Raw genomic sequence first — 27,286 nt, 5'->3', positions numbered from 1 at the left:
CATTTCACACTACATGTGTCACAGCCGCATAGCCTGCAGACGCTAGCGCCCCTAGAGTTAAAATGGGCCAACTCCAAGTACCTACACGCCCATCAGCACCACAGTTTCACCTACTGCGCCAACCTCGCTTTTCGTTACCTCTCATAGTAATGGGCGTCGGTACCGATTAGCCAGTAGATAATCTTCTCTGAGGAGGCTTTGTCGGTGACCTGCCAGTGGGGTCTTCGCCAGCTGCCGTAGCCGATTCCAGGCACCACGTCCCTGCTTCCTTACTTGGAAACATCCTCTACCGCCTCTGTGGTTCCTGGCTTCTCCCCGCTGCTTCACTGGCTGTGCATCACTCGCTCGTAGACCCTCACCACGGCCACTACCTCTACCAGCAAAAAAAATATCTGAGTTGCAAATGTACCTACAATCAACTGCATCACTATACCATACCGAAACAACCACCAAACTGGGCCTCTACTACCACAGCTCTCTCGTGCTCTTCACTGATCCCTGCCTCCGTTTTCCAACTCTGTGCGTGTCAACCCGTCAGCCTGCAACTACACGAGAAGTCTGATCTCGGCTTACTCAAACAAGTCATCAGTTTCCACACCCGTCTCCGGCCTCTAGATAGCCACAGCACGAACCTCCTGGCACGAACACCTCGGCCACAACGTGTCTGTCGCAAGTTTTCCGCCAGGGTTTCCTCCAGATCAGCTCCCCCGTCCACAACACAGCCATGTATCTTCCGTACCCTCCGTACTCCAACAACGGAAATGGCCAGGCAAACTCGAACTACGGGGCTCAACAGAACGCAAACCCGTCCACGGTACCTGCGCAGCCACCTCAGCAACCTCTGCCCCAGCAGCAGCATCCTGGCCTACACCAGCAGCAGGGCGTGAAGCAGACTCTACAGAACCAGCAGAACCTCCAGCAACAGAACATCCAGCACCTCCAAACACAGTCGCATATGCTCCAGACACATCAGCAATACCAGCAGCTCCAGCAGCTCCAGCTTCAACTCCAACATCCTCAGCAGGCACAGAATTCCTCAAACTCCAATAATATGATTGGGGTCAGAAACAAGAACATCCCCCAGCATCTCCAATCTAGTGGTTTCTACTCAAGATCACCACATAGTCCTGTGCCACCCATATCATCGGTGGGCCAATCCTCACATCCCGGACTTCACCGTCAAGTGATTCACTCTACGATGAATGTTTCATCACCTATGGCTATACCTCCCCATACCAACTCTGGACCCCCACCAATGCACCATATTAATGCTGCCCAACAATCACAGCAAGCACAACAAACCAACCAACAATATCAGCAGCAGTTCCACCGACAGCAAATGATGAATCAATTCCAACAATCCCCTCCACAACAACACCAAAACCTCCATATATCACACCAATCACAACAACCATCGCCAAAGCTACAGGAACTGGTCCTTGATCAACAGCATTTGCAATTACAGCTTCAGCAACAACAACTTCAGCAACAGCAGCTTCAGCAACAGCAACTCCAACAACAGCAGCTCCAGCAACAGCAGCTCCAACAGCAACAGCTTCAACAGCTGCAGTTTCAGCAACAGGCTTTCCAGCTGGTACTGTCCCAAGCCCAAGTCCAGGCGCAACAAGCCCAAGCCCAAGCCCAAGCCCAAGCCCAAGCCCAAGGACAAGGACAATTACAGATTCAGCAAGCCCAGCAATCTAACAATCAAAGCATCAACCAAAGCATCAACCAAATGCAGGTACCACTTCAGCCCCAAGGTCAGTTGCATGGGCAACCCCACTCAATGCTCGCACACAACCAAGTACAAACAAACCCATATCAAGCTCAAAACCAATCCCATCTTCTTCAATCGACACAAAATACACAGACCAAACCAAACCAACGAAGTCAGATCAAAAAGTTGGCGGAAGTTGTCCCTGGGGAATCTCAAAAAATACATATTCACAACGACTCGCACGTTATTATTTCCCAAGCACCAGTCGATGGACAGCCTTTAGAGAAGAAGAAGAGAGGAAGGCCTAAGAAGTTAATATTGGACCCTACCACCAACGAATACATTGACTCGTCTCATCCTAATTTCAAGCAGCTAAACAAAGTCTTGAAAGAGTCAATAACACCCCCGAACATTTTGCATGGTAGTGTGTTCAATTCGGCTCACCCGAATGCCGCGGGATCTCTCACCGATAGTTTGACCAAGTTATATGAACAGCCAACTTATTTGAGGACACTTGAGGATGAAGCAGTCAAAGAACTACTCCAGAAAAAGGATAAGAGGGGGCGTCCAAGGAAGTTTCCAGTTGAACAAACTGGAATTACAATCAAGGGTATTAGAGTAAATGGAAACTTGAAGAACAGAGTACAGAAGAAACCTACCTAAATCTACAAACACAAAATCAAATCCGATTCGACAACATATGAGCTTAAGAACTGATAAGAGTCAGCACTAATTGCTTGATTCCTGCATTTACATACATTTGTATGAGTATTATTAACTAATGGATATAATATGGTAAATTTCTTTCTAGTAGCGTAATGCAGGAGTAGTCAAATGATGTTTGCACCTATCACAACCGCATGATCGAGTATTATTAAGTTGTATGCGTCATGTGCCCTCGTCGAATAGGAGTCCAGCTTTTATGTGGAGGACCTTGTGATGTACAAACATAGAAGGTAAGACGATTGTTCCTAGAAATGGCGAATGCATAGCTTGTGGAGAAATAGAATGCAAATGCAAAAAAGTGCGCGCCGTATCTTTTAATGAGTGCCAAATGTGTCTGAAGTTGCTCAATGATGTCCAATGAAACCTATACTCTACATTGAGGGATATTGAATTTTGGAAACTACAACGCAAAATCAACTTCAGTGGCGTTTAAAATACTAATCTTGTATTATCCGGAAAAATGCAAGCCCGGGGCTCGCAAAAAATATTGTAACGTATTTTTATTGCAAGAAGTAAACAATTTTATACCAATAAAGTTGTTTAGTATAACTAGTATAATCGGTCTTCTACTAGAATATTGTTGCGTACTTTCCAATGAATCCTGAAAGCTTGAGTCACTTGGAATTGATGAATTGTATTGGAATATGATCCTGTAAATTCATAGCACACTGGACCAAAGAATCAGGCAGTAATCTGAAGTGACTGGACCAAAATTTTAATTTCCAAAAACGATAAAAAATAACACTTTTATCGTTTAGCATTTTTACGAATATTGAGAATGATTGGAATTTTTTTTGTGCTAATGGGAAGTATATTATAATATACTGACTATATACCTATTGCAATAGATTACACACTTTGGAGGATCCAATTATAAGAGTGCCCAAGTAGACTAATTTAGCACTAGAAAGAATCATCCTTCCCCGAAGTATTCTTTCTTGCCTCTCTCACACAACAATTTATTTTTTATAAATGAGCTAACTAATAGAATTTTGATAATCCAAAATAAGAGGAAACATGGTAAAAACATGCAAAACTCGACTTCTATAGTAGCATTATAACATAGATTGGCAATAACAATCCTTCAAAAAAATTGAAATTGGCCTGGCTAGCTCAATGGCTAGAGCGTGTGACTTTTAATCAGCTTGATTGAGAGGTTATCACAAGGTTGCGGGTTCGACCCCCGCGTCGGGCTTTGTTTTTTTGTACTGTATACGTTTATACGTAGTTTTCTTAGTAGAGCCTACACTTCTCCAAAATAGTACCCAAAATCCTGACATTGATTGTCTACATAATTCTATTCATAAATCTACCCATTGCGATCATAGGAGCACATACTGCCTTGACCATCATGCAGAGTGCGTCGATCAAAAGACTCAACTCGTACAATATCCACATGAAGATCACCAATTCTATCAAGATCACCACCGTTTGCAAATTGGGAAATGATTCCCCAATCACATCGATAGGCGCAAAGATGATCTTCATCAATTTAATGTTTTTTATAAGCGAATTGATATTGGAAATGATTGCAACTGGTCCACTAGTAGTGTCAAAGTACCTTCTGTAACCTGACTTTGGAACTGAGTGCTCAAGAGAACCCATTGAAGTTGGCGGTGTGGCTTCAAGCTGTTTGGTTATTGGGTTATAATATAACTCCATGTTTGCCTCAAACCCATCATCGTCGACCTCAATGGTAAATTCTTGTGTCTCTTCATCAAGAATCTCATCCCCAACAGCATGATGGGAAGATTGAGGAGTTCTTCTTGTGACCATTGACCTACTACTGGGCAGCTGTTCTTGGAATAATGTGACCACAGGTTCGTTCCATTTGGACACAACAGTATTGTAATTCTTTTTAATATTTTTGAAATTCATCTTCTTGGTCATTTTTGCAGCCTTCAAAGATTTGGCCGATTTCTTAGACTTTATGGATTTAGTGTCTGGGTTATCAATCTCCTCGATTTCGATATTTCCATTGGCTTCATTACTACCAACTGTGTCGTACACAACCCAGGAAAGCAAGTAGTTCCAAAGTGGATGAAAGTTCGGATTTCCAACCGATGTTGCTGCTGCAACTTCCTTGGCCTTTTCCTCTTGCTCGACTTCTTTTACAGCCTCGGCCTTTGCTTCTTCCACTGATTTATCTTCTTCCTGCAATTCATCAATCAAATCCTCTAGCTTTTGATCTTCTATGGACTCCTTCATAGCTTCCGCGGGAGTTAGTTCTTCCAAACCCTTCCCCTTCTTCTTCTTTTTCCTAAGTTCTCGTTCTTTCATAAGCTCATAGATCTCTTTCTGCCTTTCGGCATTGGACATAAAATTACGACCCAACTCCTTCTTGGCATCTTTCATTTTCCTTTTGAATGCCTTTTTGAGCTTATTGTTCTTTTTAATTTTTTCGGCAGATTCTGTTCCTCCCATTTCTTGATCGTCATCTTCATCGCTTCCTTTATTCACAAAAACTGCCTGCGAGTTGCTTGGACGGTTCTTGTTTTCGTAGTAATCGTAGTTTGCATAGTCATCTTTGCCCATTTTGAGCTGTAAGGTCCTGAAGGCCCGCTTCAAGTTAGTATCCTCGGGTCGTTCATCGAAAACGTACTCCATAGGATTGTACTTATCGGTATTTTCTTCCTTGTTTTCGAATACTTCTCTGAAGGTTTTGTGGGTGTAGAGCTTCGGTTTGTAATCTGCCTCGTCATATTTCATCTTTTGTTTAATGTAGTAGTCACCATACCCTTTTTTGGGGGGAGGGTTCTGCATGGGAAAGTTTCGAACTTGGAAAGGACCTCTCTTTCCAGGTCTGTGCGGGGTGTATCTGGCATTATTATTTTGAAGAATATTCAACTCGGCTGGGGTGATTTCTTGTTTTAAAAAGTCTGGGTCTGGGGTAGCCTCCAAAACCATGGGAGCATCTAGTTCGCTCACCTCGGTGTTATTTTGGGGCTGTTGTGGTTCTGTGTGGGAGTGAGACGAATTTGTAGGAGAAGGTGGGATCATCTGCCTTTTAGAAAGAACTGGTGACTGTGCTGGAGATGTTCTCGTACGTGCAGTAGCTAACGTAGCCCGGGAACGTTTGGTTCGGAGACTTTGATGGCCTGTGTCGACTTCTGAAGGCTCCCCGTGCTGGTAGTCGGCTACTCTAGGAATCTCTGGAGTGGAGAGCTTGGGAGAGGGGTGGTTCTGGTAGTGGGGAGCGTAGGCATGCGGGTTATACATTTCTGAGTCCCAGTCGCCAGAATACTCGTCAAACTCATCATCGTACTCTAGTTCGTCGTAGCCTCCACGGTAGTACCCTCTGGGCGAGTTCTGCTTCTGCCTGTCGAGGAACAGAGTGGTGAAGTAGCCCTTGCTGGTGACGTTCATGGCGGCCCAAGTGAGTGAATATGCTGGTGGAGCGTAGTTCTGGTGGTATCACGAGCAGCCCCGTTTGTATCGACCAGCGTGGCTGTGAGTGAGTTACTATCAATTAGACGGAGCAATTAGGTGGCGCTCAGTACTAATAAGCGTGGGGTCGTCTAATAAGAGTGGGAGTTGAGGGGCAGACCTGTTGAGTCAAACGCGTTCACTTGACTGGTGTTGATGTGTTATGGGTACGTGTGGTAGTTTGAAAGGCCCGGGGGTATTGTTGGTATTAGAAGCTAATTGTCGTCTTTTTATTAAGAGGTGGCTGGCTATAGAATATATGCATGGAAGAGCGCGAGATCACGGCTTAGCGAGATGGTGTACATTTGTCGGTTTCAGGTTCCGGTAGTGATGACGATCCAGCATGGACGCGGCATGGCTGGGCCCTTGGCAGACAGGGTCTAGGTGGGGGTCGGGGGTGGGGGTAAAAGGATAGCCAGGTAGTGTATATATCACGTGACTGTGTGGCTGGTTGCAAGGGTTAATTACGGCACAAGCGATGTACGAGCTAGTGCGCGGTGTTAACGGTAGCATTGGCTTGTCAGATGAATTTTCTTGGTAATCATTGAAGAAGTAAAGGTTTCTTATCTATCCAGAGAAATATAGCTCGTATGAAAATTCCGATGATAATTTTTTAGTTATTGAAGAAGGGCTAAGTGATAGACAATAGTTGAGTTCCCACAAGCTCGTTAACTCACTTTTTAACTTTCTGTCAACGCTATATAGTTGGAACAAACGGCGCTACCATATGGCAAAACCATCAGCTTGGCGGATGTGTCAACAGGTTTTACCTCTTGCCTGAATCTATACGGTCTGATACTGCTGCTGAAGCTCTTGACTGCTGCAATAAGCTCTACAAATGTTACCGTCCCCCGCATTATCTCTCCCCATTCTGCGACAATCCCAACCAGATGACTCATGATAATCCGAAAAGTGCTCCATTCACTTCATTCTCTCCCTGATTACTCTCCCCACTTCGTGACTGATCCCTTACATTCGCAAATTGCCTCGCTGGTCCCCCTCTATCATATACGAGGATTTCTCTCACTCTTTTGATCTCCAATATCCTCGCATTCTCACTGTCATATTCTCATTGCTCACTTTTTTCAGTTGTCTGATCTAGTCTGATCATCAGAACCAGTAGTTCTTTCATCATCCATGCTTCGATCCACGCCGGCGTGGACCAAGATGTCCACACGCCATCTTGCTAACGGGTCATATGACTTTCTTACATCCCTCAACAAGCAGCAGATCGCCGACCATCTCAAGAACCTCGGCCCATTTCCTTCATACTCCAACATCCTTAACCCCCAGCACTTCTACCAGAACGAGGTCCTCATAGACTACCTGAAGAAGGACCCCCATCCAGTGTCGCTCCGTCAGTTGGCAGGCTACGGCAAGACGTTGTCCAAACAGAAAATCTTGAATAGTGCCAACTTTGTCCGCCTTGAGCTTCCCATCCGTTTGGCCATGCGGATTCGAGACCTCCAGACTTTGCCTTTTGGCGTGGTCAACAACTTCCATCTAGCTCAGATCTACGAGAGCTACTACCACCTGTTCAATGCCTTCAGGAAGATCTCGCCCATCACCACATTGGAGCAGAACGACCGTTTTTGCCAGACTCTTTCTGCCATGTTGGACGACCATGTGTTCAACCTCTCGCATTTGATGATGGGGGCATTAGAGGTGTCGATCTTGACAAATTTGCCTCGTGAGGAGTTGGACACTTTCATGTCTTGCACGCTTCGGTCCCGTATTTCCAGAAGAGTTATTGTGGAAGAGCATTTGAGCTTGAGTGAGAACTATAGAGCAAAACCCTACGACTCAAAGCCACCTGACTATATTGGTGAAATCTTCCACCAGTGCAATGCTTCCAGGCACCTTCACCAGGTGGCAGAATTGGTTAAGACCTCCATGATTGATATCTTTCCCAAACGTGAAAACATGCCCGACATCGAACTAGAGGGAGACACTGACACCAGCTTCCCCTTCATGGTACCCCATCTCCACTATCTCTTGAGTGAGATTCTCCGTAACTCGTACGAGGCCACCATCAGGACCCACGGGCACCGCACATCCAAGAAATTACCAGCAATCAAGGTCACCATCATCAACGCAGAGAAGCAAGTGATCTTCCGCATTTCCGACCAAGGAGGAGGAATTTCCCATGACAAGTTGGCACTGGTGTGGTCGTTCAGCAAAGAGCCGGAATTGGCCAAGCAAAGTTTGGCTAATTTCCACCGTATTCCAGGACTCCAGCTCTACTCTAATCTCAAGGTGACTCCAGGTGGATCCTCTATAGTTGAGTCGCTTAACACCACCCTGTTAATGGATACCGAAAATCCTTCAACCAAGCACAAAAAGTCCACCTTAGACAATTTGATCACTAGGCCCTATGAGCACAAGTTGGGGATGGGCCTTCCAATGTGTAAGGTCTACGCCGACTATTGGAACGGAAACTTACTGATGAACTCGTTGGAAGGCTACGGAAGTGACACCTGTCTTACCTTGAGCAAGTTGGGGTACCACTCCAACGTCATCCAACTTGACAGGGCTTAAAGAACCGGTCAAGCAGACAATTTGGTGAAACTTCGTCATTTAACTCCGTCTTCTATTTTGTGCATATCTTTGAACCTCACATAGGTTTAAGGAGATCAAGTAAGACAAACTAGACTGTTCTCGTGGCCTACAATTTCCCTCTCAGCCTAGAATCTGTGAAATGACAGTCATTGGCATATTCCAGCACAGCATTATGCGCTAAAAAATACAAAATGGCCTCCACTTATATACGTAGCATAATACTGAGCCTAGCAGTAGAAGCAAGTGGTAGTTCCAAGTGTAACGGAATTTGAGGCTCTCCACTATCAAGCCCCAGTTTTCGCTTCAAAGCTAGATTTATACAATTATTCTTCTGAAACCATAGCTCGACCCTTTTAAAGTTCCATAGACACCGTGGGCTTCCCAACCCTTTTAAAGTAGTCCGTTAAAAACAATTTAGTTGGTACTACAGAATTCCCACCCTGACCCACTCCGTCCTCACGTGCGCGGTAACTATTCTCAAATCCAAACTCATAGTCCAATTCAACCAGAAAGTAACAACCATGTCGAAACGCAACGTGCCCATCTCGTCGTTGCTCGGGTCCAACTCAGACGACGCTCCCCAAGTGGTGCGCTCGGCAACCTCCTCACCCAAACAACCGGTGCCTAACGAGTCGTCTTTACTGAATTTCGTCTCCAAGTTCAGAACCAGTGTCGAAATGTCACCAACCCCCGGTCAGGGACCTACAGACCCACAAAAGCCATACGTGGTCCTTGATGATGACGATATACAAGTGGTAGGGAAAGGAACAGCCAAGAAACAGGCTAGCCGCAAACCAATTGCCATCAGACCTTCGCCGTTGCCAGTATTGATCCCTAAACCACAGACAACGGCTACAGCATCACCTGCTCCTCCAGCTTCTAGAGACTCGTCTCACCCACCTGTGATTGCTAGCGATACCATCAAAAAGTTTCAGACCAGTTTCCAATTGCCTGCACAGCCATTCAACAAATCATCTATCAATTCCATCATTAACATCGACGACGAGCCGGAAGTGGTACATGTCAATGATACCCCGAACTCCACACCTGCTCCAGTCCCTGTTTTGACCATTCCGTCAACCAACCCTTCCCTCACAACAACAACCACAACTACAGCAGCCCCACCAAAGAAGAAGCGAGCAGCACCCAAAAAGAAGACAGATGAGGCTTCTAAAAAGAGAAAGACAGACGACGCTACGAATAATGATGAAAAGAAAACAACTAAGACAAAGAGTACTGATGGTAAAACTGCAGAACCCAAAAAGGCTACCAAGGGAAAGAAAAAGACTCCTGAAACCACAACTGTGACCAAGAGTGAATACGAGAAATTACCTATACATCCAGGAATGACGACTGACAAATCAAAAACCACCATCCAACCCCCACAATTGCCTCGTCCTACAGTGATAGATCTTTTGAATCCAATGAAGGAAGATGAACCTACTGTTGTCGAAGAAAAACCAAAAGAGGAGCCGAAGGAAAAGAAAGAGGAAAAAGTGGATCCTCCAATAATAGCATTGAATATCCCCTTGATAGACTCCAAGAATCCCAAGCCTGGTCAATCGGAATTGGTTATAAATGTACTTCGATTATCTGAAGAAAAATACGGGTGGTCAGTAATTCATCCAAAAGCCAAATCTGCTATCGATATCATGGACGACATGATCGATGATGAAGATGATGCAATGGATGAAGATGAAGACGAGGAATTGATAGCGGATGAAGAAAAAGTCCAGACTGCTATCCCTACCAAAAAGAAGAAAGACGAGGAATTAACGGAGGAACAGCTTGTGAGGCAGCATGAGGTTAAAATGAATAGAAAAGTCGGGAAGTATGATTATGAAGATCCATTTATAGATGATGAGGAATTGCAGATGGAAGAAGAAATCACTTCTACCAAGGAAGGTTTCTTCGTTTATTGGGGTCCGTTAGTGGATGACCGGAACATGACCGGCTCTGGCTCTAAAAAGACATCGAAAGCAAAGAAATAGAATAATATATTTTGGGCTCGGACAAGATTAAGAACTTACATAACTTTATACACTTGTAATACTAGTAGAGCTAATTGCCAATTCTATCTAAAGTAAGCTCCAACATACCAGCGGCATTCAACTCAAGTGAATTGTTTTTCTCCGGGTTGTGCTTTTTCTTTATCTCCTCAATATTGGCCTTCACTTCGCTTAGAGTTTTATCCAATCCGTCTCTGCCCTTGACAACTACTGGAAATGATTTTAAAACGACAATCAAGTTCAAGTATGCTAATAAAGTGGACAATTTGGATGGATCGATGACAGTGACTTCGTCTTGCTTGACAAATGTTTCCTCGTTGGATTTTTGAATAAGCTCAAGAATATCATCGAATCGTACTTCTGTCAAATTCAAGTACTTAGAACGTGGAGTTGTGTTTCTTGCTGGAAGTGATGGTGCTTCCTTTCCTGGTTCCTCGAGTGACACCTTGGATAATTTCAGTTCTAACTCATCCACATTTTGATTCCTTTCTTTCGTCAATAATTCTTTCAATACACCCACCAATAACGCCTTGTTACTCTCAAATGGGACACTGTGCAACGAGTCCTTGAAGAATTCGTAGGAAATGTCTTCAGGAACAAAAGTCAACACCTTTGTCAATGTGGTCAAACCAATATATCTCAAGTATCTATCTTGACATATGAACAAAAGTAGGTGACAATATATAGTCAATAAGACCTTTGGGATTGAAGCCACCTCCAATTCGATCTTCTTGCTATCCACTTGCAGCAAATGGAGGGCATGCCACATCCAGTAAAGACAAAGGTCCTTCATTGCACGAGTAGAGAATCTTTCATTGACCATTGCAGGAATAAGCAACCTCAAGGTCAATACTAAAGCATCCTTGAAGGTCACAGACACTTCAAAATCTTTCTTTGTAACCACTAAGTGGGTATAGAAAAGCAAGAAACCTTGAAGCGAATCATTGATACTCTTACCATCACTATCAACAATCGAGCCACCCAAAGTTTGTTGGAAATTGATAACAGCTTTTTCAAATATCTCTCCACTCAACTCATCTTCGTCTTTAGTGTAGTCAAACGAGTCCAATAAGGCATGGGAATCAGTGACAAATTTCTTGAAGTTATCGCTCAATGGAATATCCAAAGATTCAGCCAATCCAACCATCCTATCACAAATTCTTGAATCCAAATGTGTATGTTCTCCAAGAGATCCGATAATACCAGGACGGTCCTGGGCCCCTGGACCTGCAATGTAGTTGAGGTACTCGTGAGTATATCCCGTCAAATAATTGGCGGTGGTGATATAGTACACATGAGAAACGAATCCTGTCAACAATTTTCTTTGCAAGTAGTCCTCGTCGTCTTTGATCTTAGCTAACTCCTCATCTGAAAATCCGTGGTTCTCTGGAAATCCGGGACTTGAGTAGTTTTTGGTAAAACTGTAGGCCCTCTTTGTCATAAACTCCAAGTCGCGACTGTCCCTATTGGCGTAAACCAAGTTTATAAAGGAGGTAATGGTCATGGACAAGAATCTTGAAGGATAAACAGTCTTAATTTTCTTCAAGCAACTATCAATCAACTCGAATATACAATAGAGCTTAATATCAAAGAATTTTTCGTCAATTTCCTCCCTAGAGTTTGTGTGGTATTGTCCACTTTCAGTTGAATCGGTATCAACCTCTTCTGACTCTACTTCTTCGGCATCGTCATTCTCATCTTGAATTTGCAAACTTGCCATGACTTCACAACACTTTAAAAACAATTCCTTAGGGTTTCCATAGTGTGCCAAGACCTCGAAGCACTTCAAGATCTTAACGACACATGGGGCATCACGAAGAGGCCCATTAAAGGTGAAATCCGACTTAACGTATGCGATAAGCAAACTGGGCAAGTCCCATCCTATTTCATAGGTCAACTCCTTGTGATTGTTTAAAATGGTCAATAAGTGGCCCAAGAGCTCTTCTCTCTCAGGAATAGTGAACCTGGTGGGATCCCCAAGGTAGATGTCGAGCAATGTGCTATAGGTCAAGTAGTCTTTAGACTGAATGGCCTCAATGGCTCCTCTTTCAAGGGCTTCCATCACTGTTGCGAGCAGAAAGGTGACAATGGTGCTCTCACTGACGTCAGATTCAGACATTATTGTGTTCACTGTTGGTTGGGTACGAACAAGTTGCTGCTGAAGAAATGTGCTATCGTGAAACTTGGCTCTGATTGGCTAGTAGCACGGGATACTTCACGAGAAGGGCAGAAAGTGATGAAGGACAGAGGTCAGGTTCTGTTGGGCGTGATTCGCAAGAGCTTGCGGACGTAAGGATGGTGTGGAGCTGGAAATGGCACCTGTGCTGGACTCAAATCTGTATGGACACACGTGATTCCAACCGCCTTCCTGGAGTTCGAGCGTGCATGTACTAAAGATTGTCAGTCACCTGACCTACCCGTTCCGGAACCACCACCACCCCAACCATCACTACTTTGCCGCCATGTCTCTAGTATCCGAGCTGGATGATGATGCTGACTCTTATGCATCCTCTGCAGAAGAATCAATTGAGGAGAACGCCGTTCTGGAGCGCATTCCACTATCAACGCTGACAATGTTGGAACGGTTGCCTCCAGAACAGAAAGAACGATTGGACATGGCCAGAGTGCTACCTCAAGCTCGACCTTCAGATAGCAAAGACAGTTTGACTGTCAATGACTATAGTAAGGACTTACGAGTACCCCAAACAGCCCAGAAGGGGCCAGATGCTGGCCAAATTGACTCCTACCCGCCAACAAAACTCACTATTCGACTACTCCCTGTGGGATCCACTCCTGCAATCACCCCCAAAGTGCACACAATCTCGTCCACCCAAAAGATCTCCACCATCGCCCACTTTCTCGGCAGAAAACTCCGTCACAAGGGACCTATTTACATGTACATCCAGAACTCTTTCCAACCAACACCTGACGAAACGCTTGGGAATTTGCACACGCTTTTCAAAACCAACAACGAACTCATAATAAGCTACTGCTACTCGGTTGCATTCGGGTAAACTTTTCTAAACAAATAAACGGGTTTAATGAGACACGAGCAGATACATGGGATGGGGTTGTGTGGGGACTGCTAAAAACATTAGCCAGATGCAAGAACTGAAAGTAATGTATTATATACTGGTCTTCTGCACCAAATCCAGGGAGGCTGTCTTCTCGGCGTACTGGTGATTCTTCCTTTGAAATCAAAGAGACATACCCAAATGCCAGATGCACCAAGGCCGCAGCAGGTCTGCAGGGTTAACAGCCTCTACTTGATGGAATGAGCCCCAACTGGCGCACCAGAAAGGGTAAACAAGGGTCAAGAGCTACTATTTCCTGGAATAGCAAAACGCGGTTTAGGGCCAGGAGCACCAACTTGTGTTTATGATAAGTTTGTTTACTATTGTTCCATGTGGTAGATGTCTCGGATCAGGGTTCGCATCAGCAGGGGACCGCAGCCAACAGTTCTACTTGCCACACGAAAGATTCATGATGGAGCTCAAAATCAATATATTCATAAAGCTACCATAAAAATAACCAAAAACCAAACAGGTGGTACGTTTTATACAGTTGTATAAGTACATTAGAAGAAACTAAAAACACAACACGAGAAGTCAAAACCAGGCGGACTGGGGGTATCAAACTTAGTAGAAAACAAAGTTGGCGGAACCAGAGGTGACAGTGACAGTACAACCGTCGGAACCAGCACCATTGTAGTGGCCGTTTTCGTACTTACAGTCACCAACAACGTTGGCACCATCGGCACCGACAATCTTGATGTTGTAGTTTGGAGTGTCCTTGTTGTTAGGGTTTGGAATCAACGACAAGTAGGTCTTACCGTCGGTGACACCAGCACCAAGAACGACTGGAGCCCAGTTACCAACACCGGAACCTTGAGTACCCCAGATACAACCGTCTTCAACACTGACACCGGCGTTGTTGACGTAGTATTGAGTGGAGGTCTTGCCGCCTCTCCACTTGAAGTAAGTGGCAGAGTCAACAACAATGGCTGGGGCAGAGCCACCGGCCTTCAACAAGGTAGGGATGTTCATGTTTTCGGAACCTGGGTAGTCGGTCTTACAGATAGCAACGTCCTTGGAGATTTCAGACTTGAAGGAGGCAGTCTTGGCACCCCATTCACACAAGTACTTGGAGTCGGTGTTGGATCTGTACAACTTTCCGTTCTTACATTGCAAACCACCGACAGAGATACCGCTGGATGGCTGTTCGGAAGGCCATTGGGTCTTGGCCATACCGGCTTGACAAGCGTAGGAGCAGTAGAAACCGTCCTTACAGTTGCTGGAGGTGTCACCGTTTTGGTTCATGATGGAAGTCCAACCACCGTTCAAACCAGAGATCCAGTCGACGGCAATGACACCCTGGCCGGTTGGGACGGAGTCACAAGAGTAGACACCGTCCTCGAACTCCTTGGAGGGGTCGGAAAACAAGGAAAGATCACCTTCAATGCCACCGGATCCACCGCTGCTTGGAGACGAGCTGGAGGAAGAGGAAGGCGAGGAGGTGGCGACGGTGGTCTGGGTGCTCTTGGCGTTGGCAGCAGCGGAGGTGGCTTCGGCATCACCGCTTGGAGTCACGGTCTGGCCCTGGCCGTTGACGTAGACGACCTTGGTGACAACATTTCTCTTGTTGTGTTGATGGTGTTGATGGCCTTGCAAAGGAACGGCGGCGGCATAGGAGGCCAAAGTGAGTAGGCTAAGGATTGACGACTTCATACTAAAGAAGGGACGGGGTCGGTTAAGGAAAGACTATAGTTAATACACTGTAAAAGCGGCTATGGCGTTGAAATTCTGGCCATCACTGAGAATATATAGCGAGACGAGGGACTGGTCGCCAGTGAGCGAGCGCCTGCACACAGTCCCAAACAACCGGGCTCAGGTGGAGAAAAAGCAATTTGTTTATTTTGTCGACCGAAAGGGTATGGGTAATTTTCCAATTGGGAGCCCGGCTCAGGGACACCTCGAATCGGTCTAGACCGGTTGCTGGGGCGGCCACGAGTTGATGTGGAAGTGACAGTGACATGGATCGGCTGCGAAGGACGGGGGACGGGGGACAGGGACGCAAAAAACGGGCGAAAACAGCAAAGAGGGGGGCACCAGCAAGTGCCGGCTGGGTCCTGGCACCCTACACGGGACCGTGTTTACGTTTCGGTGCTCATAGGGGATATACTCGGTTGCTGGGCCTGGTTCATAATGGCTGTCTCGATCGGGAGAAATTGACATGTGCCTCACGTGACTAGGAGCTGCGCGGCCGCTGTCTCTCTGGCAGGTGGCTGCCGTGCGGTCTGGTCCCCTGGCGCCGCCCCTGCTGTCGCACCTTTCTACGGGGTACTACCATGTTATGGCCCTCCTGGCACCTCCTGGCACCTCCTGGCGACTCCTGGCACCTCCTGGCGGCTCCTAGTGTGCTGAACTACCGCCGTGCTGCCATTCCCCAGTGTCTGGTGGGAGTTAACTCTCTACATACTGCACCTGGGTGAAAATTAGACCGCGCACGTCCAGATGCCAGCCTCTATTCGATCGGCATATGCATGTAATTTACGCAAATGATGCACCTAGAGGAGCCTAGACCCCCACCTAGTACTAATTAGGGCTCCGGCTCCCAATCAAAAGATCCTCCATGGCTGGCCTCTTTGTCCAGATCAAACTGCTTGCAGATATTTCCTGCGATCCTGCTTAACGGTTATGCATGCACCACCATCATAGACCAACTCCGACTCCACCCACACCAACCCCGTTGCTCCCAGGCCAGTAGAAATTCCCACCTACATCCCCTCTAGTAATAGCTCCTCGAGCCTCAAGTAGAGTATAATGAAAGCTACAGTCTTTCCCAGCCGCCAGTGGTGTAATACCTGTCACTTTCCACCACCTCCAGCATTGGCCCACCCTAACAGACCTGCCACACACTCGTATGTGACAAATGTGTAGCTGTCTCGAACCTGTCTCGTAGCTGTCTCCCACTTAGCCCCTTTATTCGCCTATCCCCTCCCTCGAATTTTCAAGTAGCGATGGCCATAGTTCTCGTCCGCTCATAACCTCGAGCACTAGCGAGATCTCCTCTTGGCATGCTTCCGCGGATAATTTCCAGCAAAGGCAAATGAGATGCATATTGACAGCCGGGAATGGCCAACGGTCTGGACTTGCCCCAGCAACCACCCGTCGCTACGTAATGGCCAGGGGTCAATAAGGCTGGATCATGCTGAAAAGCACCCCACCTTCTCTGCCGAAACTAGCCCTGCTCTACCTACGGCCTCTCAGACTGGGCTCGGCTGGGGAAACCCTAAATGAGATTATCCACAGCTAATTGGCTCTTTGATGCTTACCAATTATCCTCTCCCTGGCTTAGAGATCACAAGACTTATTGATTCCTCGGGCAAACCCAACATGCGGACTGGCCTAAACCTTAATCGTTTGATGAAATAATCCTCGTTATGAGTGGTTGAAACATCTCGTATACAATATTTTTTAATCATAAACCTTTCTTTTGATTTGTAATATCAGAATCACAACCGGATTTCCACTAAACAGCGCCTTGTAACCGATACCAGTCATGAGCCAACAGTCGACGTAGATCGCCAATCTAGAATAAACTTTGTAGACAAGGGGCCAATCCGTGCCTACGGTCCAGCTCCTATTGGCTCCTCACAGTTCCATTCAGATGCTCCACCTCTACAATTTTTTTGTCCTTCCAGTTCCTAATAAAGCATCCCGCACCTACTATCTCTCTTCGATTCCTTGCTCATAAAACATTTATTCATCTTAGCGAAATAGAACTAAAGGCACTAGGCACGGACCCTGGTCCGAATATTAATAACAAACAGAATAAAACCACCAAGAAAAATACCATTAGTTCAATGTAGTTTTTGAAATGAAAATATATACATCGCCCTAAGCGTCTCAATAACCCAACATCATATTGTTCCCTCGTCCTCAATACCCAAATTGAACCATGGATGATTCAAGGCATCGACGGCCGTGATACGATCTTCTGGATTGATCAGAAACAACTTTTTGAGTAAGTCTATCAAGAACCACCAAAAGGTGAAGTTTCCAAAGTTGATCAAGTGTTTGTTGTTTTGATAATTCGATGACAAAGACTTGTCAAAATCAATATCAAGTCCGATCCTTGAACTTATGAATAAATCAATTCTTTGCAAATCGTCCACACTCTCCACAAATTTCGAAGGAGTGTCCCTCGAGGGGAACTTTAATGTCAATGAATGAAGCATGGTGGATTCATCATCTATTATCACATCGTCGTCATCGTCATTGTTACTTTCAGGTGTTTGCAGAGAAACATACTCGTCGGTGAAGTAATCTAAACCACATTCGTTCGAGTTAGCTTTCAGGGTTTTCACCATTGATTTGTCTATCGGGTAACCACACACTTTTTCAATCATTGCCAAATGCTCCAAGTTGTCATGTGTCTTGAACAATGGCTCTCCAATTATTAACTCCACCAAAATACACCCTATCGACCACATATCACAGGGAAAGGACCAGCCTATTCCAAGTACAATCTCAGGAGCACGGTAATGGCGTGTTGAAACAATCAGGGAATGGTATTCATCGTTGAAGATAGCACTTCCGAAGTCTATCACTTGTATCAATGGGTTTTTGAGAATCTTCAGATATTTGGGAACTTTTTTAGAAGTAAATTTTTCACCCATTTTCTTTAGGCTATCCTTATCAGACAAGTGAAGAAAAGAAGCACCCAAAGTTGAGCTAAACAAATTCTTCTTGGAATAGGAGTCATCATGAAGCAAAATATTCTCTGGTTTTAAGTCTGTATGAATTAAATTAAGATCATGTAAGAAAGTCACTGATCTTATTAGTTGTTTAGCAAATGCTTGTACATGAGACCCTGGGAAGGCAATGAACCGGTTATTTTCCAAGAAATCGTAAAGTGAGATCTTTAATAAATCTGTCACGATACATATATGACCTCTGAAGTCAAAGCATTCACGCAAATGGATGCAATGATTGATATTTTCGTTATCAAACTTTTTCAAGGTGGAAAGCACTCTCAATTCGATTCTAGCAGCATCGCGATACTTTTTGATATTTCTAATAATTTTAATAGCAACATGTTCACGATTAACCTTATCATAGCATTGAACAACTTTCCCAAAAGTCCCTTGGCCCAAAAGTTTGATAATCACAAAACGGTTAGCAAACAGCTCGTTTGGATTCACAATGTAGTGGCCACTATCATCATCACAAGGTGGAAGATTGAGTTGGTGGGGAATTACATTCGTTTTGATATTTCCTAACTTTGGGGTTTGTAGAATGTAGTTATTTGGGAGCTTATTGTAAAAGCATCTTGCCTGAGGAAGCTGGGGTAATGAATTTGTTCTTTGCTTCTTGATAGGATTGATTTTCAGGTTGATTTCGAAAGAAATATCTTGCTCCTCTTCTGGGTTGTTGACATTGAACATATTATAGGCCGCAAACGCCTCGTGGTCAAGCATTAGCATGGAATCCGAGTTGTTGCGCTGGGGCTTGGGAACCAAGGCTCTTTCCTCCAAAATTACAAGGTCATCGTTGTCCTCCTCATTCTCCTCCAAGAGCATGTCGGTGCCTATGCTGTGAAATTGGTTATGGGAGCTCACCGTTGTCGAGGAGCCAAGATCCATATCCTCCTCGTCATCGATGAGATAGACGTCATCGTTGGGCTTGGGCATGTGCTTGAGGTACTTGGAGTTGAACGTGGGCTTGGCGATGTTCAGCTTGAGGTAGGGGTGCGAAGGTGGAGATGGGTGTGATACCAGCGACGAGGACATGCTGGTTTCACTGAGTTCGTGGTCGAAGTCCATGTGGATGCTCTTGGTGTTCGATACGGTGGACGACGGGCTGGTTTGGCCGCCAGAGCTCTGCATGGCAACGGCAGAGCCGGAAGAGCCTACTCCTCCGTTAGCGCCGGTGGTGACAGACGCCTTGTTGGAGTCAAAGGTCTCACTGAATCCTCTGGGTCTCTTTCGGTTGGAAATCATGGTGGACCGAATTCTAGACAGTCTAGAGCGACGAATACGCTCTGTCTCCGGATGTGGATATACTGAGAGCAACTAGGGTTACAACGGGGGGGAAATAGCTGGTATTATCGATGTTGTTGAGAGTTAGGGGGGTTGAAATGTATTTGGTGATGGTCGTGCGCGCGCCCGCCAGATTTCACCCATGCCCCATTTGGGCCCCGGTTTGTAATTTCTGTTTCGGTGGTGGATGGCGGCTGGGGCGACGCCTGCCGGTGAGAGACGGGAACAGAGACTAGAACGGCTTGCGGAGGACGAGTTGGCCTGGGCCATCGTGAAGCATCGCTGGTAAGACGCGGTAGGTGGTGCACCGTTAATTGCCGGCCCCTACCCACGAGTGGGCTCGCTGGAAGGTCTTGTCACGCAAAAATCCCGAGCTGGTGGAGGGCCTTAAGGCGGCGGCTTAGTCAGCTGGAGGAGGTGGTGGGCGTGGGGGTGCTGGGCAGTCGTGCGCGGGGCAGGGTGATAATTGCCCGAGTGATAGTAATAGCGTGCATGCCCTCCTGCACGTGGAGCAAGTGTAACTGCGTGCGAAATTGCCACATTCATGGGATATCTCGGCACCATTTGCGTAGGCAAGGGTGTGGAGGGTGTGGAGGGTGTGGAGGATGTTATTTGTGTTAAGAGAGTCGCGTTAGGTGTCGCGTAGGTTGTAGGTTAGTTCCCCTTGGTAGCCATAGTAATTTCGAAAATTCCCCATTTTGGTGTACATCGTGAAATTTTTGGAAATTTTGGAAATTTGGACAGAAATAAGTTCCAATAGGATATAAAGTTTGACAGTTTATGCTCAGTTTATCCGCATTACCATGGTGCTATCACATGCACTTTGATCCTTATCTATAGTTGATGTATGTACAGTCAGAAGAGCCACTTCCGAATTCGATCGATAGACTCGCCATAAAGGCACTTCTAGTTGTTAGATAAAAGTAGATCAGGGTTAATTCCCCTATAGAAGGCACATATTGCTGATTGAGAGGGTCAAGGTAATTTCAACCCCTGTACCTCTAATTATTCGCAAAGACCATAAAACTGATACGAGCTCTGTGATACTGAGGGAGTCTTGAGAAAGCACTAGATGCTTCGATTGGTTCTGCGCCTCTACCCAGGTAGGGCCATGGGTTCGCACTTCAAAACCGCTACGAGCCTCCTAGAACCGGTGGTTCACCCGATTACGGTAATCACCTACTGAATTCGGGTAGCTGCAACAACTCACCAATTGAGTGGAATCAGCCCACGATCTCGTGGTGAAGTCCATCCCTCTGGACAAATGGATATCAACAGCAAGCACGAGTTTTGGAGCCCCAAAAAGATTCAATAGAACCGTAAGCCCCACAATAAGATTGCAATATCAACCACAGACAAAAATCTGGTCATCTTATAGAATAATGAGATCATTAGACAGGATCAATGACATCAACGTGCTATTGCAACTAGATCAGGTGAGCAAGCAAGAGAAAATAGGTGAGCCGCACATGTCTCGGAATGAGGTTTATGACGTATCACAGATCTTCGCAGTGGCAAGCACCTCGGTGCTTTCGGAACGGGACAGATAGCAAGATGGACCAGATATCGAAGCACCCCCAAGGGGGTGCACTTCAAGCTTGAGGGGTTCCAGCACGCATGTGGCCAATGCAGGTGCGATGACACATTCGAAGCGAGTGCGTGGGCGATGGGGTGAATGGCTTGTATCGCTCCTGGGTGGGCCGAATTCACCGGTAGTGGAATCTGTAGAAAGCTCAGCAGAATTGTGGCCAATGCCGGACCACGCCTGGGCTGTCTGGACGGACGTGACCACAGGATCCCTGGTCACTGGGATCAGCTGCACACGTGATGACGCGGACCCAAACCTTAACCTGCAGCGATGCCTGCACGGTAGCAATAGTCGCATCAAGCTCTTATTGGCGCATCCCAGCCGCCTCCCTGGACCACGAGCTTATGCCCCAGCACACGACCGTATGGAGGCGGGACTCCGGCCCATCAGCCACAACTGGTGCCCGAAGTAGCAGCTCCACCTGCCCCTGGCCCCGCCTCCAGCGGGCTTCATCTCGTCAACTGAGGGGCCGCTTACGTAAGACCAGACCAAATGGCAGTGCCACAAAACGTCGTTTGCTATGCGATCGTTTCTTTTCGCCTACATACACCAGTAACCATAGCCCCTAGCCGTAGACCCACCCCGTGACCTCGGAGGGACACACGCCGTGCATTCTGCCCAAACCCCCGCCAGTCAACGCTGAGTTCCCGCTATTTCCGCCACCTTCTCACTGTTCTTCGCTGGACCACTTACTTTCTTTTTTCTGGCTGTTATTGTGTAGCCCGGCCAATATTATATGATCTTGCACTTGACGTCGTGCACCAAAACTACTCACTCTTTTTCTACCAGTAGTATCCATAAGCCAGTGGCGGCCGCCAACATCCTTGTGTCATTGATCATATTCAACTAGACTATCAGCAGAGTACTCATCACCAACCACCCCGGTGACACTTTCATCCAACCACACCCACACCCCGAACTACACCTACAACTGAACCACGCACCGCAAGCCCACCTGCGTGCTCCACTAACGGCCCCCAATCATGCCCACAAACGACAAAGAGGGCCTTCCGAAGAACCCCCACCCCCCACCAGTGCTATCGCTGAGACAGTACCTGAACTTGCTCCCCCCACTTAACCCAGCCAACCTAGCATCTCGATCCATCGACTCCCGGCTGGGATCGGCGCCTCCCCCTGTGGGCTCGGTGTCGTCGAGCTCGTTGTCATCGCCCTCTGTGTTTTCTGGCGAACAAGTCTCGTCCCACTCCACGTCGGTGTCGCCTGACAAGGACAAACAGCCATACCCCGCCAAACAAGAGCCCACAGCGTCCGAATCCACCACCACGGGCACTGGACCCGAGAAGCTGGCTCCACCAAGTACCGAGTCTTCCTCAACAGCCACCGAGATGCAGGCGCCTGAACCCGACCATGACAAGAGCGACTCCTCCAAGTCGCAGTTACCCAAGAAATACCTCTGCAAGGTGTGCAACCAGGGCTTCACCAGAAAGCACAACATGGTGTCGCACGAGCTCATCCACTCGTCTCTCAAGCCGCATGTTTGCACGGTGTGCAACTTGAAGTTTCGTCGAATCCATGACTTGAAACGGCACGAGAAATTGCATACGGGTGAAAAGCCCTTCGAATGCGATAAGTGTTTCCGCAAGTTTGCCAGACCCGACGCTCTCACCAGGCACCAGCAGTCGCCCAACGCGTGCACGGGAACCTCTCTGGACGAGGCCAGGGACTTGAAGGCATTTTCGTCGGACGACGATAAGAGTTCCTGGAACCAATCCACCCAGACCACCCAGAAAGGTGCTTCCTCAGTCCCCAGGGAAATCACTGGAGACAACCATGCAAATATGCTCAATGAGAATACCACCATGTCGTTGAACTCCAGCTCCGCCACCCCTTCTCCGGGAGAACTTACCCCAGTGCCATTCAGAAGAGAAAACTACGACTTCCACAGGTGGAAAGCCCACCAACAGCAAAACATCGGACCCCAGAATAATGCCCCCAACAAGTATCCCTACAATACCACCACCACGACCACCACCACGACAACCACCACCACTAATAGACATAACCAGAAAGGTTTCAACCAGGAGCATCGCGATGAGGTCCAGGATAGACATGGAGGAGTGGGAGACACCCTCAGTGCATACTCTGGCAGCTCGACTTCGTCGGCAGCCGGTTCGGACCGCAAGAAAAACCTCAGGTTGCCTGCTCCAATGGATAGCTTTCCTCCAAACAAGCAGGGCAATCTGCCACCACCACCTCCCTGCTCACCGAGGTACAGCGGCTCTCCAGAAACTAGAGCTCAGCAGGCACACTCAAATAGTTCGGACTCTCAAGATGCTCGAAGCTTCCAAGGATCACGAGGCCCATCTACGGGGCCCTTTGGACCAGTTGGGTTTCAGAGACCGCCTTCTGTCTCTTACTCGCCTCAAAGTTCAGGGTATGGATTCCCTGAACCCACCGCACGTCCAAGCTTGCAGCAATTGCATTCTTCAACCAATTACCAAAACTTCCCTCAGCTTTACCAGAATCAGCAACAGCCTCCACTACACCCTCATCAGTACCAGGAAATTCCACCTCAACATCAACATAATGCACAGCATACGAATGGAAGAGGAGGTTACGTCAGTATGGCCAAGTACCAGGATCTTGTCAGTTATACACAGGCTCTCCAGGATAGCTTGAGCAACATGAACGACCGGATCCAGTTTATTGAGGACGACACAAATAGACCATCCAACACCGGATTCTACCAGGACATGATTGACAAGAAGAAGGGACGTGAGTTAAGGGAGCAGGAAGAGAAGTACGATTTGGAGCGCGGACGCATGTATAGAATGCAGCAAGAAAGAAAAGATAGAGAAGATGGACGGTTTACAGACGACTTCAAGAGACGGAGAGGTGAATAAACTGAGAAGTCGGCTCAACGAGGAGGTGATGATGACTAATGATTTTTATTGTGGATAGGAAGAGCTGCAGCGCAGACTCGACTTCCACTTTGGAGGCAATGCCAGCAAATGGCTTGCGGGCTCCAACGGGATTCTGGTTCAATTGGCCAGAGCTCGGTACAGCATAGTGTAATATTAGTGTATGTTACATACATGGGTTTAATGAGTGATGTAGTGGGGAGCATCATACGATCTCTTCAATAGGTTGATTAGCGAATTTTAGGTGAACAAGCAAATCCAAAACCACGTTATTGGAGTAAGGTAGAATAACATACTATATTTCAATACGGGAATTTTACGGCCAATACTGCTTGCAAGGTTGGTGCTAATGCCGATTGCATAACTATTTCAATGTATCATAAAATTATTGCATTGTTCTAATCTACCTTGGATAGCGATAAGATAAAATAGTGCACTAACTGGTATTATTTAAGGAATATGCGACGAGGAGTTACACATGTAAGAGTATTGTAAGAGAGTGGTAAAAAGATTATCAGTTGAAAGGCTTACGATCCCTCCAGAAGTGACTGGTCACTTCTGTTCCTATGAGCTCGCGTCACCGAACACCCACATTTGAACATATGAGAATTACCTGGCTGTATTCATTTTGTAGCCAGTAAGAACGTGAATCAGCTAATAAGGAATGAGTGGTTCTGCCACGAGCCCCGTCTCATTTGATCTGGCCCGACCGTCTCGTAGTGTAGGCGGTGGCTGGAAACTATGTTCGTCTCGGCCCCATCTGAGTAGCCTCCTTGGCTAAGGGCCAGTCTCCAAGCCGACTCCCGCCCCTCGCCACCAGCCTAGCTATCACCGCCGCGCGGTGTCACATCCCAGCCGCCACTACCACTGGATCATCCAGGCACGTGACACCCGCATGATCCCTACAACCCCCCTAGCTACCGCCATTTTTACCACACCCGTTCCGGTTCTCCCTAAACTGTCATCTTAGACTCTCCCGTGACTCCTTCTTATTACTGTCGCAGCTGCCCACGATTCCTCCCTGCCACTGCCCCTTCTGATCCGCCACCGCACTGAAGCGACAAAAAACCCCCTTATCTTATCTATTAGCCCCCACTACTACACCAAGGCAGTTATACTAACATCCAGTAGTATAACACCCCTGCTTACACTAGCCAAAGTTCTTGTGCCCAATTGAGCTGTCCCCACTGTCTTACTATTTCGAGCCTTTCCATACAATCACCTTAACCATGGGCGCTAACGAGGAAGATTGGTCCATCATTTCGTCGTCCTCTGATTTTGACGACGAGTCCACCACCAGTTCTCGTGATGCAGAGCATGATGCTGTCCCAGAAGTGGGAGACTACAGCATACCTTCTAAGGACAAGAACCTTGATGATACCGTATCGTTGACCCCCCACAGAAGGGATTCCGATCGCACCCAGACTGGATTATCAGACACCGAAAGATCGGTGTCGGAATCGTGGATCAAGGGCTTGGAACCCTTTGATGGAGACATAGATGAAATTGACTCCGCTCTGGAAAGTGGCCACCAAGACGTACCCCCTACTCCCGAATCAGATATCAAATCCAAGGGTGGCGATCTTGCACTCGAGCCTCAACCTCCAAAATCTGCTGTGTCGTTCAAAATCAACTTTTACGAGAACCTCTCCGGTATCAATGAGTCTGTCAAGCTTCTCTCCTCGGATTTATACTCCTTCTATGGTAAGCGGCCTCTCGAAATGTTGACGGAGTATGTTTCCCCCGAAACTGAAACTGGAAAGGGCATCCCTGAAGAGGACCTTGGTGATTCGAATGCCACCATCAATACTACCAAATCCGAAACTCCTGCTACGGATCACTTCAAATCTGGTGCAATTGATCCTCCACTCACAGAGACTGACACCCCCTATCTCATACAAATACGTAAACAACTTGGCGAGTACCTTCAGTCTTTGCAAACTATTTTGGATTCCAATTCTGCGTACTTGATGTACTACATTTCAATTGCCTACCTCGTTTACTCTTTGAGCATTTATCTGTTCGATACAGCTACCCTGATCCGCATCAAGCAAGCACCAACACTCACGGAGTCGTTCTATGAGAGGTTGAGAAGTTTAGTTTATGAGGAAGAGAAGCAGGGCTACTTTTTCTACACTACGACGAAGAGAACCAATAGGATCCTCAGAGGGTACTCGAAAGTGAGTGCCAACATCTTTTTGGGCACTCAGCATGTCTTAGGAAGAGTGGAGAATATATCTTCTCTGCTCAAGCTCAAGTTAGATGAGTATGTTCCTAGAGTTGTGGATTTCACTCAAACCTATGGCTTCTTGGCCCGCAACTCGGCAAGGGAGTACAGTAAGCAGATTTTGAACACAGTCCAGAAGTACTCAATTATTGGATTGGGCAAAGGTGAAACATACTTCAAGAAAACCTGGGAGTTTGTCTCGAATCAGACTCAGAAATACTCAGTTATTGGCATGGCTAGAGCTGGAACATACAGTACGAAGTCCTGGAAATATATGTCAAATCAGGCAGGTCGTGGCTGGAGTTGGGTGTTGAATACACACCAGAATTGGGGTCCTGCTCAGAAAGAATTCCAGAGATTGTGGAACATTACCACTACGGAAGCCTTCCACGGATTTAACAGAGCCAAGGTGTTCACAAGCTCGGTTTGGGGTCAAACGAATAAGACCCGAGTACTCCAAAGCGAGGTGGTGAATACTTGTATTGAGAATATCCAGACATGTTCCAAGTATCTCAATAGTCTTTATCGCCAGACCTACAGAAGTTTCTGGGAAACCCCGAACTTGCCTGCCATAGCCCAGAGAAAGGAGCTCACATTGTCGGTCTGCACATGATTATGATTATGTTCCCTTAGCACTTGTTCTTGGGTACTTGATACAACTGTTTGATTTATATACCAGGAATTGTTAGTTGTTTTTTGGACTGGGTCCATACGGATGGTCGGTTTATTTCATGGTGATGTAGAGCGTAGAATGTCACGGTTGGCAGCGTGATTTCATCACCATTATATAGTAATGAATGTTTGAGAAAAGGTATTTAACTCATAGTTGTAAATTTGCTGAAGTATGCTCCCAGCTTAGTGGTTCGTTATTAGTTGATTTATGGCATGATACCACTAGATATGAGTTTTTTGTTTCTTTTATTCATTGCCTTCTTTTATCTATCTTCTGCAATATTGTAGTCGCAGTTTCATGTCAACGGGTGAGCTGTACGACCACTAATTTTGCAACCTCGCGGTGCGAAAAGGCACTTAGCCAGATCAACTAGTATTCATGTATTTTCCATCTCAGTTGGCTCAACAGTGCTGACATTTCCAAAACAGTAACCCAG

General features: G+C 46.6%; 10 protein-coding genes and 1 non-coding gene across 11 annotated transcripts; 7 read left to right on the top strand and 4 right to left on the bottom strand.

The window, feature by feature from the left end:
* Window positions 1-724: 724 nt before the first annotated feature.
* On the top strand, window positions 725-2,380 carry CANTADRAFT_6703 (uncharacterized protein; the record flags this gene model as incomplete). Its single annotated transcript, XM_020210944.1, has 1 exon — window positions 725-2,380. One exon carries the CDS (start codon window positions 725-727, stop codon window positions 2,378-2,380), a length of 1,656 nt encoding a protein of 551 aa, XP_020063425.1.
* Window positions 2,381-3,545: 1,165 nt separating this feature from the next.
* Window positions 3,546-3,638, top strand: CANTADRAFT_t179. The gene has a single exon. It is a non-coding gene; the product is annotated as a tRNA-Lys (tRNA).
* A 92-nt stretch (window positions 3,639-3,730) lies between these two features.
* Window positions 3,731-5,809, bottom strand: CANTADRAFT_22318 (uncharacterized protein; the record flags this gene model as incomplete). Its single annotated transcript, XM_020206809.1, has 1 exon — window positions 3,731-5,809. The coding sequence occupies one exon, from the start codon at window positions 5,807-5,809 to the stop codon at window positions 3,731-3,733; it is 2,079 nt and encodes a 692-aa protein (XP_020063424.1).
* Window positions 5,810-7,036: 1,227 nt separating this feature from the next.
* Window positions 7,037-8,407, top strand: CANTADRAFT_22317 (alpha-ketoacid dehydrogenase kinase family protein; the record flags this gene model as incomplete). Its single annotated transcript, XM_020206808.1, has 1 exon — window positions 7,037-8,407. The coding sequence occupies one exon, from the start codon at window positions 7,037-7,039 to the stop codon at window positions 8,405-8,407; it is 1,371 nt and encodes a 456-aa protein (XP_020063423.1).
* A 542-nt stretch (window positions 8,408-8,949) lies between these two features.
* HPC2 (Hpc2p) lies at window positions 8,950-10,419 on the top strand (the record flags this gene model as incomplete). Its single annotated transcript, XM_020211728.1, has 1 exon — window positions 8,950-10,419. One exon carries the CDS (start codon window positions 8,950-8,952, stop codon window positions 10,417-10,419), a length of 1,470 nt encoding a protein of 489 aa, XP_020063422.1.
* A 70-nt stretch (window positions 10,420-10,489) lies between these two features.
* YBP1 (Ybp1p) lies at window positions 10,490-12,556 on the bottom strand (the record flags this gene model as incomplete). Its single annotated transcript, XM_020210943.1, has 1 exon — window positions 10,490-12,556. The coding sequence occupies one exon, from the start codon at window positions 12,554-12,556 to the stop codon at window positions 10,490-10,492; it is 2,067 nt and encodes a 688-aa protein (XP_020063421.1).
* A 400-nt stretch (window positions 12,557-12,956) lies between these two features.
* Window positions 12,957-13,451, top strand: CANTADRAFT_36269 (uncharacterized protein; the record flags this gene model as incomplete). Its single annotated transcript, XM_020208672.2, has 2 exons — window positions 12,957-13,098; window positions 13,162-13,451. Coding segments are annotated over 2 exons (432 nt in total), but the record flags the coding sequence as incomplete, so codon positions are not given.
* Window positions 13,452-14,075: 624 nt separating this feature from the next.
* On the bottom strand, window positions 14,076-15,164 carry SIM1 (SUN family protein; the record flags this gene model as incomplete). Its single annotated transcript, XM_020211727.1, has 1 exon — window positions 14,076-15,164. One exon carries the CDS (start codon window positions 15,162-15,164, stop codon window positions 14,076-14,078), a length of 1,089 nt encoding a protein of 362 aa, XP_020063419.1.
* A 2,195-nt stretch (window positions 15,165-17,359) lies between these two features.
* On the bottom strand, window positions 17,360-19,021 carry KNS1 (serine/threonine protein kinase; the record flags this gene model as incomplete). The annotated part of the gene is made up of 1 exon (XM_020210204.1): window positions 17,360-19,021. One exon carries the CDS (start codon window positions 19,019-19,021, stop codon window positions 17,360-17,362), a length of 1,662 nt encoding a protein of 553 aa, XP_020063418.1.
* A 3,393-nt stretch (window positions 19,022-22,414) lies between these two features.
* Window positions 22,415-22,702, top strand: OFI1 (Ofi1p; the record flags this gene model as incomplete). Its single annotated transcript, XM_020210226.1, has 1 exon — window positions 22,415-22,702. A coding segment is annotated over one exon (288 nt), but the record flags the coding sequence as incomplete, so codon positions are not given.
* A 2,477-nt stretch (window positions 22,703-25,179) lies between these two features.
* On the top strand, window positions 25,180-26,790 carry CANTADRAFT_22310 (uncharacterized protein; the record flags this gene model as incomplete). The annotated part of the gene is made up of 1 exon (XM_020206807.1): window positions 25,180-26,790. The coding sequence occupies one exon, from the start codon at window positions 25,180-25,182 to the stop codon at window positions 26,788-26,790; it is 1,611 nt and encodes a 536-aa protein (XP_020063416.1).
* Window positions 26,791-27,286: the final 496 nt, after the last annotated feature.

This window comes from Suhomyces tanzawaensis (genome assembly GCF_001661415.1).
Source record: "Suhomyces tanzawaensis NRRL Y-17324 unplaced genomic scaffold CANTAscaffold_5, whole genome shotgun sequence".
In the NCBI taxonomy this organism is placed as follows: domain Eukaryota; kingdom Fungi; phylum Ascomycota; class Pichiomycetes; order Serinales; family Debaryomycetaceae; genus Suhomyces; species Suhomyces tanzawaensis.
This window is presented reverse-complemented; position numbering and strand designations above follow the sequence as displayed.